This window comes from Austrofundulus limnaeus, unplaced genomic scaffold (genome assembly GCF_001266775.1).
Source record: "Austrofundulus limnaeus strain Quisiro unplaced genomic scaffold, Austrofundulus_limnaeus-1.0 Scaffold36, whole genome shotgun sequence".
Lineage (NCBI taxonomy): Eukaryota > Metazoa > Chordata > Actinopteri > Cyprinodontiformes > Rivulidae > Austrofundulus > Austrofundulus limnaeus.
This window is the reverse complement of record NW_013952438.1, coordinates 2549348-2565213: the sequence shown is the minus strand read 5'-3', so window position 1 is coordinate 2565213 and position 15866 is coordinate 2549348. Positions and strand designations below refer to the sequence as shown.

General features: G+C 38.0%; 1 protein-coding gene and 1 long non-coding RNA gene across 3 annotated transcripts in view; both read left to right on the top strand.

Moving 5' to 3' along the window:
- ttc33 (tetratricopeptide repeat domain 33) overlaps positions 1-5592 on the top strand; it is a 21122-nt gene extending 15530 nt beyond the window's left edge. For both annotated transcript variants that reach the window (XM_014006610.1, XM_014006611.1), the window contains 2 exons: positions 219-350; positions 4866-5592. In XM_014006610.1, the coding sequence (XP_013862064.1) occupies positions 219-350; positions 4866-5240 (507 nt within the window). In that variant the 3' untranslated portion in view covers positions 5241-5592. The remainder of the gene's footprint in view (positions 1-218; positions 351-4865) is intronic.
- Positions 5593-5976: 384 nt separating this feature from the next.
- The window catches only part of LOC106516314 (uncharacterized), a 32127-nt gene continuing 22237 nt past the window's right edge, over positions 5977-15866 (top strand). The window contains exon 1 of the long non-coding RNA XR_001310087.1: positions 5977-6091. This is a non-coding gene — a long non-coding RNA (uncharacterized LOC106516314). The remainder of the gene's footprint in view (positions 6092-15866) is intronic.

Below are 15866 nucleotides of genomic sequence, written 5' to 3'. Positions count from 1 at the left end.
ATTTAGTGGAGACGGGTCATTTTGACCCGGAGGACAAAGGGTGCATACAGAAAATGAGGACAACAGGAGCATTAAATTCCAGTGAAATATATTTATGTTTGTGGTTGTAATGTGACAAAATATGGAAAAGTTCAAGGGGTATGAATACTTTTGCAAACCACTGTATATGCATGTATGTGTGCCGGGATCAAAGTCTCTTATGTTTATTTCATCTGCAGGTGCTGACCATTCTGCACGAAGTGTTTCCAGCTGTGAAGGCGGCAGAGATGGCCGTGAAGTTTGAGCCGCTGTGGTGGGAGGGCTGGCAGACTCTGGGCCGAGCACAGCTCAACCTGGGCGAGGTTGACCTGGTGAGTACGAGTGTTGTTTTCTACCAAAAGAAAAATGAAGTATACTTTTAAAACAAAAGCTGAGAAACAAGTGGCAAATGCTAACCTGGCACAAATATTTATTTAGCTTTAGGCTTGGAATGCAGCGATGAACAGTAGCATCAGCTGTAGATGTTTTACCTCAAGTAACATCCCAACACTGGTTTATTTATTGTTTGAGGGTCTCGATATACTGAGAGTTAACTAATAGTTTTCAGTGAATTGAAGAAAAAAAAATGAGTTTGCTAATTTTTCCTGGGGAGCACCCAGCCTCTGAGACGATTGCTTAAATTGCCTCAGAACACGCTGGGACCTGCAGGTGTACAAAACCTGTGGAACACAGTTACATTGTCCCCATCACCCACGCCCTCCCTCTCTGACACACACGCTGCCTGGGCTGGTGTAAGAAAGCCTCGGAGCTTGTGTCACTCATGTGTGCCTCGGAGCATCAGCGCCGAAAAACAACAATGTGAGACGTGCTGAAATGTACTTTTGCTAAAATGTAACCAAACATAACCGCACCTCTTCCTATAATGAAGCTCTTTGGAATGAAAGAGCAAACGTCTATTTATAGTGGGACGTGTTCAGCCGAGTTTTTCAGCCTTGTGTGTACCAACATGTTGGGAGTTTTGCCTATTTGAGAATGCATTCCGTCGTTTTTGCTAACATGAGGCTTTCCAGTTCCTGCATTTTTTTAAAATACCCCAATAAAGTTACACTTGTTTCTTTTTTTAGTGCTGACTCAACACAACAATATTTATCATCTCTGTTTAGTCATAAGTTTTCTGCGGAAATGTACAAGTTGAAACTAAATTTGTTTTGGGTGCTGAGTTTACTTAGTCAAGTTTATCTTGTCTGAGATGATGCAGGCTGTTTTGTTATAGATGAGAAACCTTAGGGAAATATTTACTGCTATAAAGTTTGAGCAACATGAGATTCCTTAGAGTAAGTTCTTTTTGGGCCATAGTTTGAAATGTTAAAAAAAATTCTCCCTCTTTGTAAAATAGTGCATTTACTCAAAAAACTGTTACCAAAAGATACATGGTATTTTATTTTGTAAAACAGTCTCAATTCCACACGGGGTCACAACTATACATACATGTCATGTTCATTATTTACAAAGCCCCACAAATATTTAGTAAAATGTTACTTAGCAAATAGCACCAGGATCAGCAAAATGCTGGCTGTAAATGTCACTACTCATTTTGGCAGAAATAGTAGACTCCATATAAATAGTTTGATTTCCTGGTGCTGACGGGGTCTACCTGCTGGGACCCCGGGGCTAAGAGATCCCTTCCCCCTCCTCAACAGGCGCACACAAAAACACAATTTTTCCCCAAAAGATCACTTGTCTGCATAAACATTAATAATACCAGGGCTACCTATGCTATAGTTTTAAAATATCCCTGTTTTGAATATAACGATCATATAAAGCCAAAATTATTCAGTATCATGCTTTAGGAGTTTTATCACTAAACTTTGACAAGTGAATAAATCACAATAACTACATTGAATTTGAAAATTACAATTTTCTTGTTGTTACTTGAACAATTAAAAAACACATGATTAGTAATAATACAGACAAACTAGGCAAACAAATCAACAGAATCAATATAAAACCTGTCATCTACATTTTTACATTTGATCATTAAATGCATTAATTAAAGCACAGTTTTGTCACAGTCTGGTTCCAAAATGTACAAACATAAATCATCTAAATCCCCCAAAATATGTCTTAGAATTCTGTGTAGGATTCATATTTGCAGATGATACAGTATATGATACAAACATTTGAAAGTGTCACTTTTACAGAAAGAACATTATGAGTAAAACAAAAGGTTTCATGGAGACACACCTTTGTTTTAACACTGGTCATACAAATATACAAATATATATTTTGTGTTAATATAACTGAAGCAGCAGCAACAGCAAATCAAAACAAAACGCTCTACTTAACACGTGGCACTCTCCCACACTGGCTGATCAGATTTAGGCGCATTTGTCCCGTTTTCTTCCAGAACCCACCCACCTGTTGGTCGATGTTTTTGTCCCAGCGGCTCGGGTCAGTGTTTTAAAGGTGATCAGACTTGTCTTCCCTCCCTGGTCCTCTCTCTGCTCCTCGTGCTGCACTCCTCTACTCCACATCTCTCCTCTCCGGCTAACGTAGCATCCATGTGCCTCGCCTCGTCCTCCTCTCAGGATGTTTTGTGGCAGCAAACATCCTTCGACAGGTTCACTTTTCCAGGCAGTTGGTTCAAAGATTTCTGCCAGCTTTGGTAGCTTAATATTCTTTATCAAACTCGTTCTGACAAATACAATCTATTCAATTTATTGAGCATCTCTCACAAACGTCTTTGCCGACCCAACATGTCGGCAGCTGTCAATCAATCATCAAGGTGCATACTCCAAATCTAACAATGAGATTTATCTGGCCATGTGAGCACACATGGGTTACTATTAGTTTGGATCAATCAGCGGCCACAAATATTCATCTGTAAGGATTGACAGAAAACCTTACAAGTTATGAAACTAGTTTTTCAGCTCATCATGTGGCTTCAGCTCAGGTAAGCGTGTGCATTGAAGCGGCCCAGAATGATCTGGCTTTTAAATATGGTCCACATATTTTCAATAGGGTTGGGGCTTTAGGAAACCCATACCAGAATGTTAATCTGCTTCATTCAGTCAGATATTTTTTTTTCTTTTTTCTTTTTTTTTTTTGAATCCTGTTGGAACAACCAACTGGATCAAAATTTCAGTCACCCTGCTGAGGTGAAGTTGAAGAATTTCAATTCAATTCAACAATACTTTATTCATCCCAAAGGGAAATTACATGATGTTGTAACTCATATTATACTGGTTTCTTTAAAGAGTTGTTATAGACACTGATGGCTGTAGGCAGGAAGGATCTCCTGTAGCAGTCCATCTTACAGTGGATCTGAAGAAGCCTCTGATTGAAGACACTCTTTTGTAGTATGACAGTCTGAAGAGGGTGCTCAGGGTTGTCCATCTATGTTTCCGGAAGCCTGGCAGGGAGACGCTGGAGTTAGGGATATAATCCTGCAGCCATGTCTCAGTGAAACACTTAATACTGCATTCCTGATACTGGGTTCTTGTTAGGACATGGAATTCGTCCGACTTGTTCCCCAACAATCTCACATTGTCCATCATGATTGATGGAAGAGATGGTTAGAGATACTCCTCCCTTTTAATCCACTTTTCTTCAATTAGTCTATAACACAACATGATGTTGACCACTACTGAAGTGGGCTGTGGGAAAATCCACAATAAATTTAAATTTGTGCACCTTACCATTGATTTTGAACATCAATGAATGTATATGCTGTATAATTCTTCTACCCTGGACAAAGAATGGTTCAAATTAGGGTTGGGCAATATTGGCAAACAATTAATCACGATTAATTGTGGTATTTAGCCGATAACGATTAATTTGACGATTAATCTCTTGGAGTCCCTGGACATCCTTATGTCCTGGTCACATGACTAATTTAGTGGGAAAGATTTGCTCTTCATAAAAATCTGTTCCAAATTGTGTCCAAATTACAGACTTCAGGCTATATATCTAATTTTAAATTGTGTTGATAGATAAATAAATTACAGAACTTTTTTTTTAATGTTCGTCATATTTGAAGCAGAGAGGAGCAGCGAGCGGACTGACTGGAGTAATCTCCAGCCAGTCTGCCTGGCGGCATTAATCGTATTAATCGTCAAGTGCAAAAAAATAATAGGTCAATGTTTTTCTGATGATTAATTGCACACGATACGATTATGCCCAATCCTAGTTTAAATAAATCAATAAATAAAATAAACATTTTTGTAGCCGAAAGAAATAAAGTGAAATAAAGAATGCTCAGGAAATGCTAGTATGTCCTAATTTTTTTTCTACCTTTAGTACAAGATACATTCCGAAAACCCAGACTATTTCTTCACTTCATAAATCAGCACAACTTTTCTCTCAGGCTTACTGAAGCTCATCTCATTTCCCAGAAAACATCCCACAGCTGCCTTTTTTTTTTACAAACTGTGACCTTATTTTCCACTCCCTTAACTTTTCCAAATGTGTGACAGCTTCAGACGTTTGTCAGAACTGATTTGTTGGGTCGTCAGTCGGCTTTTATTAATTTGTCGAACAGAATTCATTTCTCCTATTTACCGGTGTTAAACATCACATAGCTGGTACGCCTGGGCACAAGAGAGAGAAACCACTCCTGGTTTTTGTTGAATGGGATCGTAATTTTAAAACCACGTCAGCAAAGATATATCGATCTTTTATTGATTGCAGTAAAAAGTACAGGTCTAAATGACAGCAGGAAGAATGTTGGGGGGTTTCCTGACAGGCTGAACATTGCTCTCAGCTCCACTGATGGCAGCTACACTGAGACTTTTCAGTTTGAACACAATGAACCTCCTGCTCATGTTTCCTCGCACATTTCCTTCTGTTGTTTCTGTCCTAAGCTGATGTCAGAACTGTCCTTTCAGGCGGTGAGATCCTTCCAGACTGCAATCCACCTGTGCCCATCCGAGGCCAGTCTGTGGCAGGAGGACCTGAGCTGGGCATGGACCTTACAGAAGCGGCAGCTAGCGGCCAAGGAGAAGATCAGACAAGAGGAGGAGACCAAAAATCAGATCCTCAATGCCCCCGAGCTGGAGAGGGACTACGATTTCGAGTCGGATGAAGTGCTGGCAGCCTGCGTGGCTGTTGCAGAGCGGCAGACGCGCTACGAAGAGCTGAAGAGAACTGCTGTGGTCATCGATGCCGAGGGGAACGTACAGAGCGTTGTGGCCGGGGAGCAGGGGTCAGAGGACACAGCAGCACTGTCAGAGGAACAGTTTGTCAAAGCAAGAGGACTGTGAACTGATTTATCCCCTGACAGTCACACGTTTTTTCCTTTCTTTTAGCCATATTTGTGGTAAATTCATCCATCTTTTACCCATCTCTTCCTTTGAGGGTCTCAGGGCTCACTAAGCAAGGGGTGGGGTACAAGTCCATCACAGGGCTGTTTGTGATAAATGTGTGCGTTTAGTTTTTATGTGTTGCTGAAATTTGAATGTGGAAACAGCAAAAAGAAAAAGTCTGAAAATCATATTTCAGTCCGTTTAATAAGCCCACCTCTCTTATTCACTGTTACTGTTTATTCTTAGTTTAAAAAGTAAACAAATGATTTAAACATAAAGCTTTTTATTGAAATAAAGGTTTTAAGCAATAGCTGATGATTTTAAAAATACATTTAAAAGCTTTTTTCTCTCTCGCTCTCTGCTTTAGTGTAAATAAAAACAGGACATCCAGTAATGACTGGTTAGTCTCATCTTCTTGCTTTGACTCATTCATGCATGTTTGAGAAATCCTAGTGTGCTGAGGCAGCCAGGCAGGAGAGCAAAAACGACCGTTTGGGCCTAGAACCACCTTTTGGGCTGTCTCCAAACAGAGCTTCCTCAACACAGAGCACACCTCCCCCACCCCGCCCGACCTCATACTCGTTCAGGCTATCAGCAGCAAAAACTAGTAAACACCCGGTGAAAACCATGTCTGCTGAGCTCCAAATACCACTTCTCAGTGCAGCCAAGGGAACTACACCGAGCTCCCCCCCCCACCCCCCGCCTGTCCCTGACTCCTGCAGGCAGCAGGAACAAAGGTAAAGATGGACACCGTGAAACCGTGTCATTTCAGTCTTATTTTGGATTAAACACCGTCGTCAACTGCCCAGGTAAGCTGAAAAACAACTCACATTGTTTTGTTCACGTTGTTTGGTCTATGTGTTGAGATTTGTAACTTTTTACGATCAGTATGTGTGTTTGTGTTTGGGTGATCTTACCAGCTGAAACATCGTTTCTGTAATCGCTGTGGTTCTTCAGAAAATGTACTTTACGGTCCAACGGTAAGGTTCGTCTGTATCCAGAGATGCAATATTTCAAAACCGATCTTGTATAATGTTGCTGCTTTTTTAATTATCATTACAACAAAGCACGCTACGACGTTCCAGCTTGTAAACAAGAGAGAAGCGGCTGTGATGACGTGCTGAAATGGGCGTGATCAGAAGGAGGTTCTTAAAGGGACAGAGGCCAATTTCAAGGCGTTTAGAAACGGAAATGAATGAGAAGTCAAGTGTATTTTTGATTTAAACATAAAACAGTGTTTTAATAACAACTGAAGGAGACATAGTTACTTTGTTATGGTATAGAATTTCAATAAATACCTGGGAAACACATAATATTGCCCCTTTTAAAAATATAAAATCTAGGAGGATAAGAAAATATAAAGAAAGAATGCTCTCATGCAGATTATCTTAGCTGCCTTCTGAAGGAGCATCGGTACAAATGTATATTTGTTAAATGTGCTGTTTATGTCAACATACAAAAAACCAAGTCTATGTTCTAATTCAATCTTTTTATTTTGGCACTTGACAGACTGATTACAGCAGCTCTTAGAACCATGTTTTTTGTGGAAAAAAGAAAGGTGTCAGATTTTTATTGTTGGGTTCCCTGACAAGGTCATTAACAATCAATATTTTGTATGTTCGCTCTGTCATTTACCTCTGAAGTCAGAAATCAAATCTGAGATTGACATCACAACAACTAAACCATGTTCCATTTCCAAGTTGAAAAACCAGTAGGATTTAATTGTTCTGCGCAAAACCTGGTGAACTATTGTTAGCAGTACAAGCCAATAATGATTTTGTTCGCATTCTGTGAATTCAAACACTGAAGAAACCTGTTTTCCTAATAAAGTCTGTAAAGTACCATGTTATGTGAGCAGCTATAATGGGATAAGTCCATAAAAGTGAAAAATAAATTTACTATAGCAACTTTAAACAGTTTATGCCCAGCCATTGACCTTTTTACAGTTCCTAATGGGCATGCTCAGAGTCAGTGTTTTACACTGCATTGGTCATTCCAACATCCAGCAACGTTAAAGGATCAAAATGTAAAACACTAATAAAACTAATTTAGAAATACTTTTGTATATAGAAGTCAATAAATGAATAAACAGGTAGCTATGAATAAGGTGTGATGTTTGATTTTACATATCAGCAGTAGTAACTTTAGAAAGTGTAGTGGATGGGGTTGGTCAGGTAATTCAGTTTTTTTTTTCTTAAAACATGGAAACTCCAACTTCCGAGTACAAAGAAAATGCACCATAATATCATTGAATGGCTTTAGTTTTGAGAAATAAAATGTATTTTTGACCAGATTGACAAACTAACAAATAGTCTGAGCCAAACCCTAAGTGACTTTCTACAGCTAGTCTAGTCATTGCTGATCATGCTAATAAACCTTTACACCACTGCATTTTTTAACAACATCTTTTCCAGGAGACAGTTCTGTTTGAATTGCCTCAAGCTGCCCTGGAAGTGCTAATGCTAGCTGCTGTTGCTATGCCTTCCAAAAGAACAGAATTCTTTGTAACTAACCCTGTAATGCAATATAAGGGTTATAATAGAAAATACAGTAGCCGTCACATGAACTGCCAAGAAACTTTGGAGACTGGATCTGTTTTAAGACAGCACCGAACCACTTCAGGCTTGGACTCTTCATCAAAAGTCACCGTTTATCTTATCAGCTCAGTCAGAAGTCAACTCTTTCTTCATACTGGGGGTGTTTCAAAGAGCTATCTGCAACAAGTAAGATAATTTTCCTAACCTTTGAACAAAACTCCCCTTCGAAAGCTTGAAAGGATTTACAAGGATTTACATTTAAAACATTTTGTTGAAGATCCCATTCTCAGAATTATGAATTAATTTTTTCCATACTGTTGTTTCACGGCGCAGTTTTAGCTGAAGAAAACCACAGATTAAAAAAAAATACAAGGAAGCGAACAGTTCAGTATTTACAGACGAACTTTCAACAACTTTCCCAGAACAGAGCAGCTGTGCATTTGTTGGCTGAATGTTTCAAATGTTTTAATCAAGTGAGTTTTTTGGGGTTTAGTTTTCGACAGCGGAATGTGACGGTTAAAGATGAAGTGACTTTTCAAAATCATTAACTGTCTGCAGTGCTGGCTCTAGCCATTTTGGTGCCCTAGGCGAGTTGAGGCACCCCCCCCCCCACCTAATTTACTATGGTAAACTTAGATTTATTTGCTTTAAACACAAACATACATCACACAACAAATTAAATGAATAAATAAAATAAATATAATTAAATACAATGACAAGGATAAACAAAAGACCCTGTTCACAATTTGTGCAAAGATTTAGAAGATCCTCTCTTTTTTGGAAAATATATGTCTGATTATAAGGTCCTCAGCTGACAAACTCAGTCCTCACTGTGTCAGAATGGATGTCAGCAGGATTAGTAGTAGGAGTAGTTTATTTTTCCTGTAATACTTCATTGTTGTTTTTTAAGACAAAGCTAATTGAAAAAATACAAGGGCGCTGAGCAGAGTTACAACCAGGGATTTCAAATAACTTTTTTCCTTCTGCAGTTCGGCGCCCCCTCCAGCAGATGGCGATCTAGGCGACCGCCTAGTTCACCTATGCCAAGAGCTGGCTCTGGCTATCAACAACAAACATGCTCTGATCACTGCACACAAAAAGCCAGGCTTTCATCGGTCTGATGGTTTTATGCAAATAAAATAGGTTGCAGGTTTGTAGCAAGAAGTTGTACTGTTTGTTGAGAAATGGATAGGTTTCTGTTGTGCGTAAAAAAAAAAGAAAGAAAACTCAAGCTCAGCAGACAAAGCTGCCCTAGAATTGGAATTTCAAGTTTACTACAAAGAAAAAAAAGACTTCAGACTTCAAATGTCAAAGATCCATCAGTTAAGAAAACTGTTGTGAGCCTCTGTAACACTGAACTTTGTGCTATTTTGCAATCTTGAAAGTTTCATTGTTTCTCTGTGGTAAAGCTTGAAACACTTTTTCACTTCTTGAAGGTTTTATGTTCCTAACTTTAAATGACTATTTGTCATGTTGGGGGCGAAAGCTCTTTGAAGAACAATTAAACTATCCAAATTGTTTGTACATTTCCTACAGATCCCCTCTTCAAAGTGATTGTTTGTAGAGGATTGAAGCCAGGAATGTAGAGGAATAAAACTTAAAATCTTCAATCAGAGAAAAAATTAAATAAAATAAAAAAGCTGGTGTGGCAACAACAACTTAGACAGAATAAAATTGGACATCGGGCAAAGCAAAACTGAATAACTGAACAGGGGCCGATGAGTGGAGTAGAAACACCTGGCATAACGACAATTAGTAACAGGTGGGAGTGGGCGGGGCAAAAGCAAAGTTGGCTGGCAACATGGAGCAGTACAGAAAAGGAAAGCAACAAAACCCAATGAAAACAGAAAAAAAGAATACAAAAGTCACTTTAAACAAAGAATTAAACACAAAAAACACAAATCTGACAATATCCTGTGTATGGTTATTCCATTTCAAAATAAAATGGAAAAAAGAAAACCATGTTTTAGTTTTTGCTGTTTTTAAAAGCTAAATGTAAAAATGTATAATCAAACTAAAAAAAAAAAACACTTTGATTTTTTTGCTTCAGATATCTAAATGCAAAAAATAAAACAGTGGCCTTTTTTTTAACATGTAACAATACCAGAAATGAGTCTAAAAAATAATCGTTTATATTTGCTGAAAAACTGCTTAAAAACAGAAACCATTCCTAAAGATCTTGGCAATGGCTTGAACCTTATTCTGCATAACTTGGAGTATTAAAGCAGTTTTGTTCACAGTAAGATCATCAGCTCTCAATGAAATGTGTCGACTCCCTCTGAATAAGACAAACTGGTGAGAACTGAAAACTTAATGAGAGAGAGAGAGAGATTTATTTAGTTTTAATATAAAAAACAGATTTTTTTTCTTTTTATGTTTTACTTTGAAACAGAAAAACCAAAAGAATGAATCATACACAGATTGAAAATGGCTAGAATATCCCTTTATTGCACTATCCTTAGTAGCACAATGAAATGGCAGTCGTGTACCCTACCAGCAATGTCCTCAGGTTCTGAATGTCTTTATTTCTTTGTTTGATCTAAATGTACGCTGCATGTGTTTTATCACCAGTTGACATCTCTGGGCACTAACACAGGCAGAAGAGTTTAATACAGACTGTGTATTCCCAACAATATGTCCTGAATGTCCAAGTAATTCAATCCCTCTGGGTTAATGTCCACAGGAATTAAAAACAAAACCTGCAATTCATCAGTGACGCAGAGAACAAAGTTAATGGAACAGAAAACTAATTCCACAACAATCTACAAAGTTAAGCGTGATTATGTAAGTAGATACACTCTTTCCCGTAAGAAGCCTGTTGTTTTAAGAACCTGCTTGGTCCTGGCTTGGGCATAATCTGGGTGTGCCATTTGTCTTCATGCTTCATGTTAAGCATTAGTGTTTAAGTAGAATTTGCATAAAAGTAATTCTCTATCTGTATTTAGGAGAGTATAAATGGAGCTGGTAAAATGTTTAGAGCGTCGCAAACATAAAGATAAGAACTAAAAATTTAGGGCAACTCCAACGATAAGAAAATGAAAATGTCAAACAGCTAAACAAGCAAATCGAAAACAATGAACAAAAATATAATTAGGTTTCAAATTACACGTTATCAAACTGACGGGAAGCAGAAGTAAAACGTTGCAAAGTGTACGGCCTGAAAGAAGACAAAAATGGGTATTTTAAGGAAGAGAAAACATTTTTAGTGAATATAAAGTAACTGGCAAACTGAAACAAGGTGTCAGTTTATAGTTGGAAAACAAATTTTAATGCACGGGACAAGAACAAACTTAACTAAAACACGAGGCAAAATCCACAACCAAAGCTCACAGATCAGTATACTTTAACCTTTATTTAATCGGGCAAATCCCATCAAAATCACAGATCTGTTTTGCAAGGGAGGCCTGGGCTTGGAGGCAACCTAACGTGCACTTTTTTTTATTGTGACCCATGCAAGCACTATAAGAGAACATGCAAATAACACATCAAGCTGGAACTGGTGATCAAACCCTCGACCTTCATGCTGTGAGACATGAGTGCTGACCACTGAACCATTATGCTGCCGACACAGGCAAATAACACTAGTGTTGCACCATATTGATTTCAATTTTCACTCAGCACTCTGTAAAGGTTGAATTGATCCGAGTTAAGGTGAGTATGAAGTAGCAAACTGTTTCTAATCAGTCATAGAAGAGAGTGAATTGTCAAAAGCAGTATAAGGTTAAACATAAAAATTGTTCTTACAGTTTGGTGGTGGTGTTTGTCGGTTGATTTTGGTAGGTTTTTTTTTAGCTATTGGTTAGTTTTTTATTTTATTTTTTGGCCTACTTTTTCATTGGTTGGTACAGCGGGTAAAATAAGTATTGAACACGTCGACATTTTTCTCAGTAAATATATTACTAGAGGTGCTAATGACATGAAATTTTCACCAGATGTCGGTAAMAACCCAAGTGATCCATACATACAAAGAAATCAAACCATAAATGTCCAGAAATGAAGTTATTTGTAATAATGTGGAATGGCACAGGGAAAAAGTATTGAACACACTTACTGAAATTTATCTAATACTTTGTACAAAAGCCTTTGTTGTCGATGACAGCTTCAAGACACCTCCTGTATGGAGAAACTAGTGGCATGCATTGCTCAGGTGTGATTTTGGCCCATTCTTCCACACAAACAGTCTTCAAATCTTGAAGGTTTCGTGGACCTCTTCWATGAACTCTGATCTTTAGTTCTTTCCATAGATTTTCTGTTGGATTCAGGTCAGSTGATTGGCTGGGCCATTCCAGCAGCTTTAGTTTCTTTCTCTGAAACCAACTGAGAGTTTCCTTGGCTTTGTGTTTGGGTTCATTGTCTTGCTGAAATGTCCAGCCACGTTTCATCTTCATCATCCTGGTAGATGGAAGCAGATTTTTATCAAGAATGTCTCTGTACATTTTTCCACTCATTCTTCCTTCAATTATTTGAAGTTTGCCAGTACCATATGCTGAAAAACAGCCCCACACCATGATGTTCCCACCTCCAAACTTCACTGTTGGTATGGTGTTTTTGGGCTGATGTGCAGTGCCATTTGACCTCCAAACATGATGTGTATTCTGGCATCCAAACAGTTCAATGTTGGTCTCATCTGACCAGACTATATTCTCCCATTATTTCACAGGCCTGTTTAAATGTTGTGCAGCAAACTTTAAAGGAGCTTCAACATGCTGTTTCTTCAGCAGTGGAGTCTTGAGTGGTGAGCGTGCATACAGGCCATGGTGGTTCACTGCATTACTTTTTGTTTTCTTTGAAACAATCGTACCTGCTAATTCCAGGTCTTTCTGAAGCTCTCCACAAGTGGTCCTTGGCTCTTGGACAACTCTTCTGATAATTCTTTTCACTCCTCTGTCAGAAATCTTGTGAGGAGCACCTGGTCGTGGTCGGTTTATGGTGAAATAATGTTCTTTCCACTTCTGAATTATGGCCCCAACAGTGCTCACTGGAACCTTCAGAAGTTTAGACATTCTTCTGTAACCGATGCCATCATTATGCTTTGCAACAATAAGGTTGTGAAGGTCTTGAGAGAGCTCCTTACTTTTACCCATCATCAGATGGTTCTTGTGTGATACCTGGCCATCATTTGGGACTGAACCAGCTGATATTTGCACTGACAAGGGGCAGGCTTGCTTTCTAATTACTGAGAGAGTTCAGCTGGTGTCTTGGCTTTCCATGCATTTTTACACCTCCCTTTCTTCATGTGTTCAATACTTTTTCCCTGTGTCATTCCACATTATTACAAATAACTTCATTTCTGGACATTTATGGTTTGATTTCTTTGTATGTATGGATCACTTGGGTTGTTACCGACATCTGGTGAAAATTTCATGTCATTAGCACCTCTAGTAATATATTTACTGAGAAAAATGTTGACGTGTTCAATACTTATTTTACCCGCTGTATGTAGGTTGGAAGGTTGCACCAGCTCTCAACAGACTTTATTACCATTTTCATTGTTGCTGCCAATCAAATTTACAATCACCACTTGAAGGAGACAGATGAAATCTTTCTAAGCAACATACATCCTCAAAATTTGTGACAAAAATCAGCCACCAAAGATCGACACCTGTCCTTCTGGAAATCAGCAAAGCATTGCGAGAAATCTTTTTTTGGAACAGTTTTAGTGTGTCTAATGCTTAAATTTCCCATAAGATGTGAAAAATACTTTTTTTTTTATTTTGGCACATATCTCAGTTTACCCTGATCCTGTATTTTTTTTTAAATGTGCCATGTTGTCATCAATGCATGTTCCAATGCAATGATGAAATTTGTGCTCCACATTTGACCCACTGCACATGAGATACTCCCAAGTGGAGCAGCGGGCAGCTATGTAAGCTTTGGGGAGCAGTTAGGGATTAGATGCCTTGCTCAAGGACAGTTTCTTATCTCAAGATGACTGCACCATAGCCGCCCCAATCTTAATCATATCTAAAAACAAAACTCAGGTTTTGATGTTTGCCTTTTAGCTTTCATTGCAGTGATAAAAAAGGTCACTTATTTTAACTCTAAAATCCCCTTGTTTGTCCAGGCTATCTTTTAAAGGGCTATAAATGTCTAAACTAGCCTTTCATCCTTTTCGTAACGTATAGCTATGCTGCGCTGATGAGGTGAGGGAAAAGGGTATTAACTGCCAAGAAGAATTGCTTTTAAGCTGTTAAAAAATCTTCTTTTAGCTTCCCGTCAATCCGTTTTCTATCTCCGGGAAGACTTACTTTTTTTCATCTGAGGTCACAGCTCTATTGACAGGAGTTTTACTGTTCCCCGAAGACTCTGGACAGGGTCCATGTCGGACCTGGAACTCTACAGTCGTGAAGAAACCATCTGCAGTGGTTTGAACGATCTGTTGATTCCATCTGAAATAGTTATTGGTAAAATGGTTTAGTCATCAGAATTGTTATGGAATGAGGTGAAAAAGGGAAACACGTGTTGCATATTCTAGAAATGATATCACCAATCTCTGACAAAAAACTCGACTTCACAATAAGATTTAGATCAATTCATCTGAGCTACAAAACTATATCTGTCACTAATCAGATGAGATATTCTGTTCTGGAGAAATTTAAAATATTCTCAAAATAATAATAGTAAAAATAATAAAGTTCTAGATCTTTCAATTTTAATACATGGTTTATGTCTTTGTTTCCCAAAGTTTTTGAGCTTTTAGTTGACAAAATAAAAGTTGTAGATCTCAAAACGCCAATAGACCATTTTGTAGTTTTCGGTTTGCACAGCATTGTGGGTGGTTATATGTTCAATAAAAACAAACCCGCATCTGTATTGTATTTACCAGATGCCATCGCATTCTTCTTTTTCTTTTTATCTGATGTTTTTTATGAATTCTGTCCGAAATGTTGGAGTCAATGCAAGGGATCTAATTGAAAATGCAATTTTAGGTTTTTATTATTTTATAACTTTTTTGTTAACCATTTTGATTTACATAATTTAAGCATTTATCAATATAACTACTGCTTGTGCAATTATCTATCTAAATAAATTGTCTAAAAGTCTACTTCATGCCTGCAAACATATGCTGACAGCAATGAGAAACACCTGTTCATGTTAACGAGCAGCTGTGGAGTGAAGCTGTTCTCAAGACTTTGCATTTTCCAGCCGTTAGAAGAGCATTTCACTAAATTCTTGGGATTAATAAAACAGCATAAAATCAGTATTTTACGAACACTGAAAGCCAGACTTTAACCTGAACTTTATCTGAGATCATAACTGAAACTTCCATTATCCTGATTTTGAACTGAGCACCAGTAGTTAGTTTTGACTGCATCATATGATACTTTTATCATGAAATATCCTCTGCTCCATATAACCTCATGTAGTAACGAAGGACCTGAGAAACCCACAGAACAAGTTGCCTTTATTAATCAACGACTGCACGATATTGGGAAAACCTGCGATGTGTGAGAACAGTGCTTAATATTGCGATAACAATATGACTTGCGATAAATAAACAAATGCATAAGTATGTAGTGCTGATGTCTTTCTGCTCCTAATACTAAAACCTAATACTTTCCAGCAGCACGATTTTTTTTAAATATAAAGAGATCCATCCAATTGAAGGGCTCCTTTTGATTGGTGAAATACTTCAAGCTTCTGCCTAAGTAACAAAACTCATAAATGCAAACTTTTGAGATGACCATTTATTGCAGTTTATACAGTTTTTTGCAATACGCCTACTGTACAGGCTTTTATTGTGATGAAAATAAATGTTTGACATTTGTGCAGCCTTAGTAACCAGTGATTATTCTACAGACTAAATCAACTATACTCTGATAAAAAGGTATAAAATATTTATTTAGGTTCCCTATGTGGTTCCTCAGATGGACGGCTCCCTTAGCATTTGCCTATACTACCTATGCCACGAACCGACCCTGCATTTCCATAGCACCCTGAGTCTTTCCTGTATGATTGTGCAGATCTATCTATCTATCTATCTATCTATCTATCTATCTATCTATCTATCTATCTATCTATCTATCTATCTATCTATCTATCTATC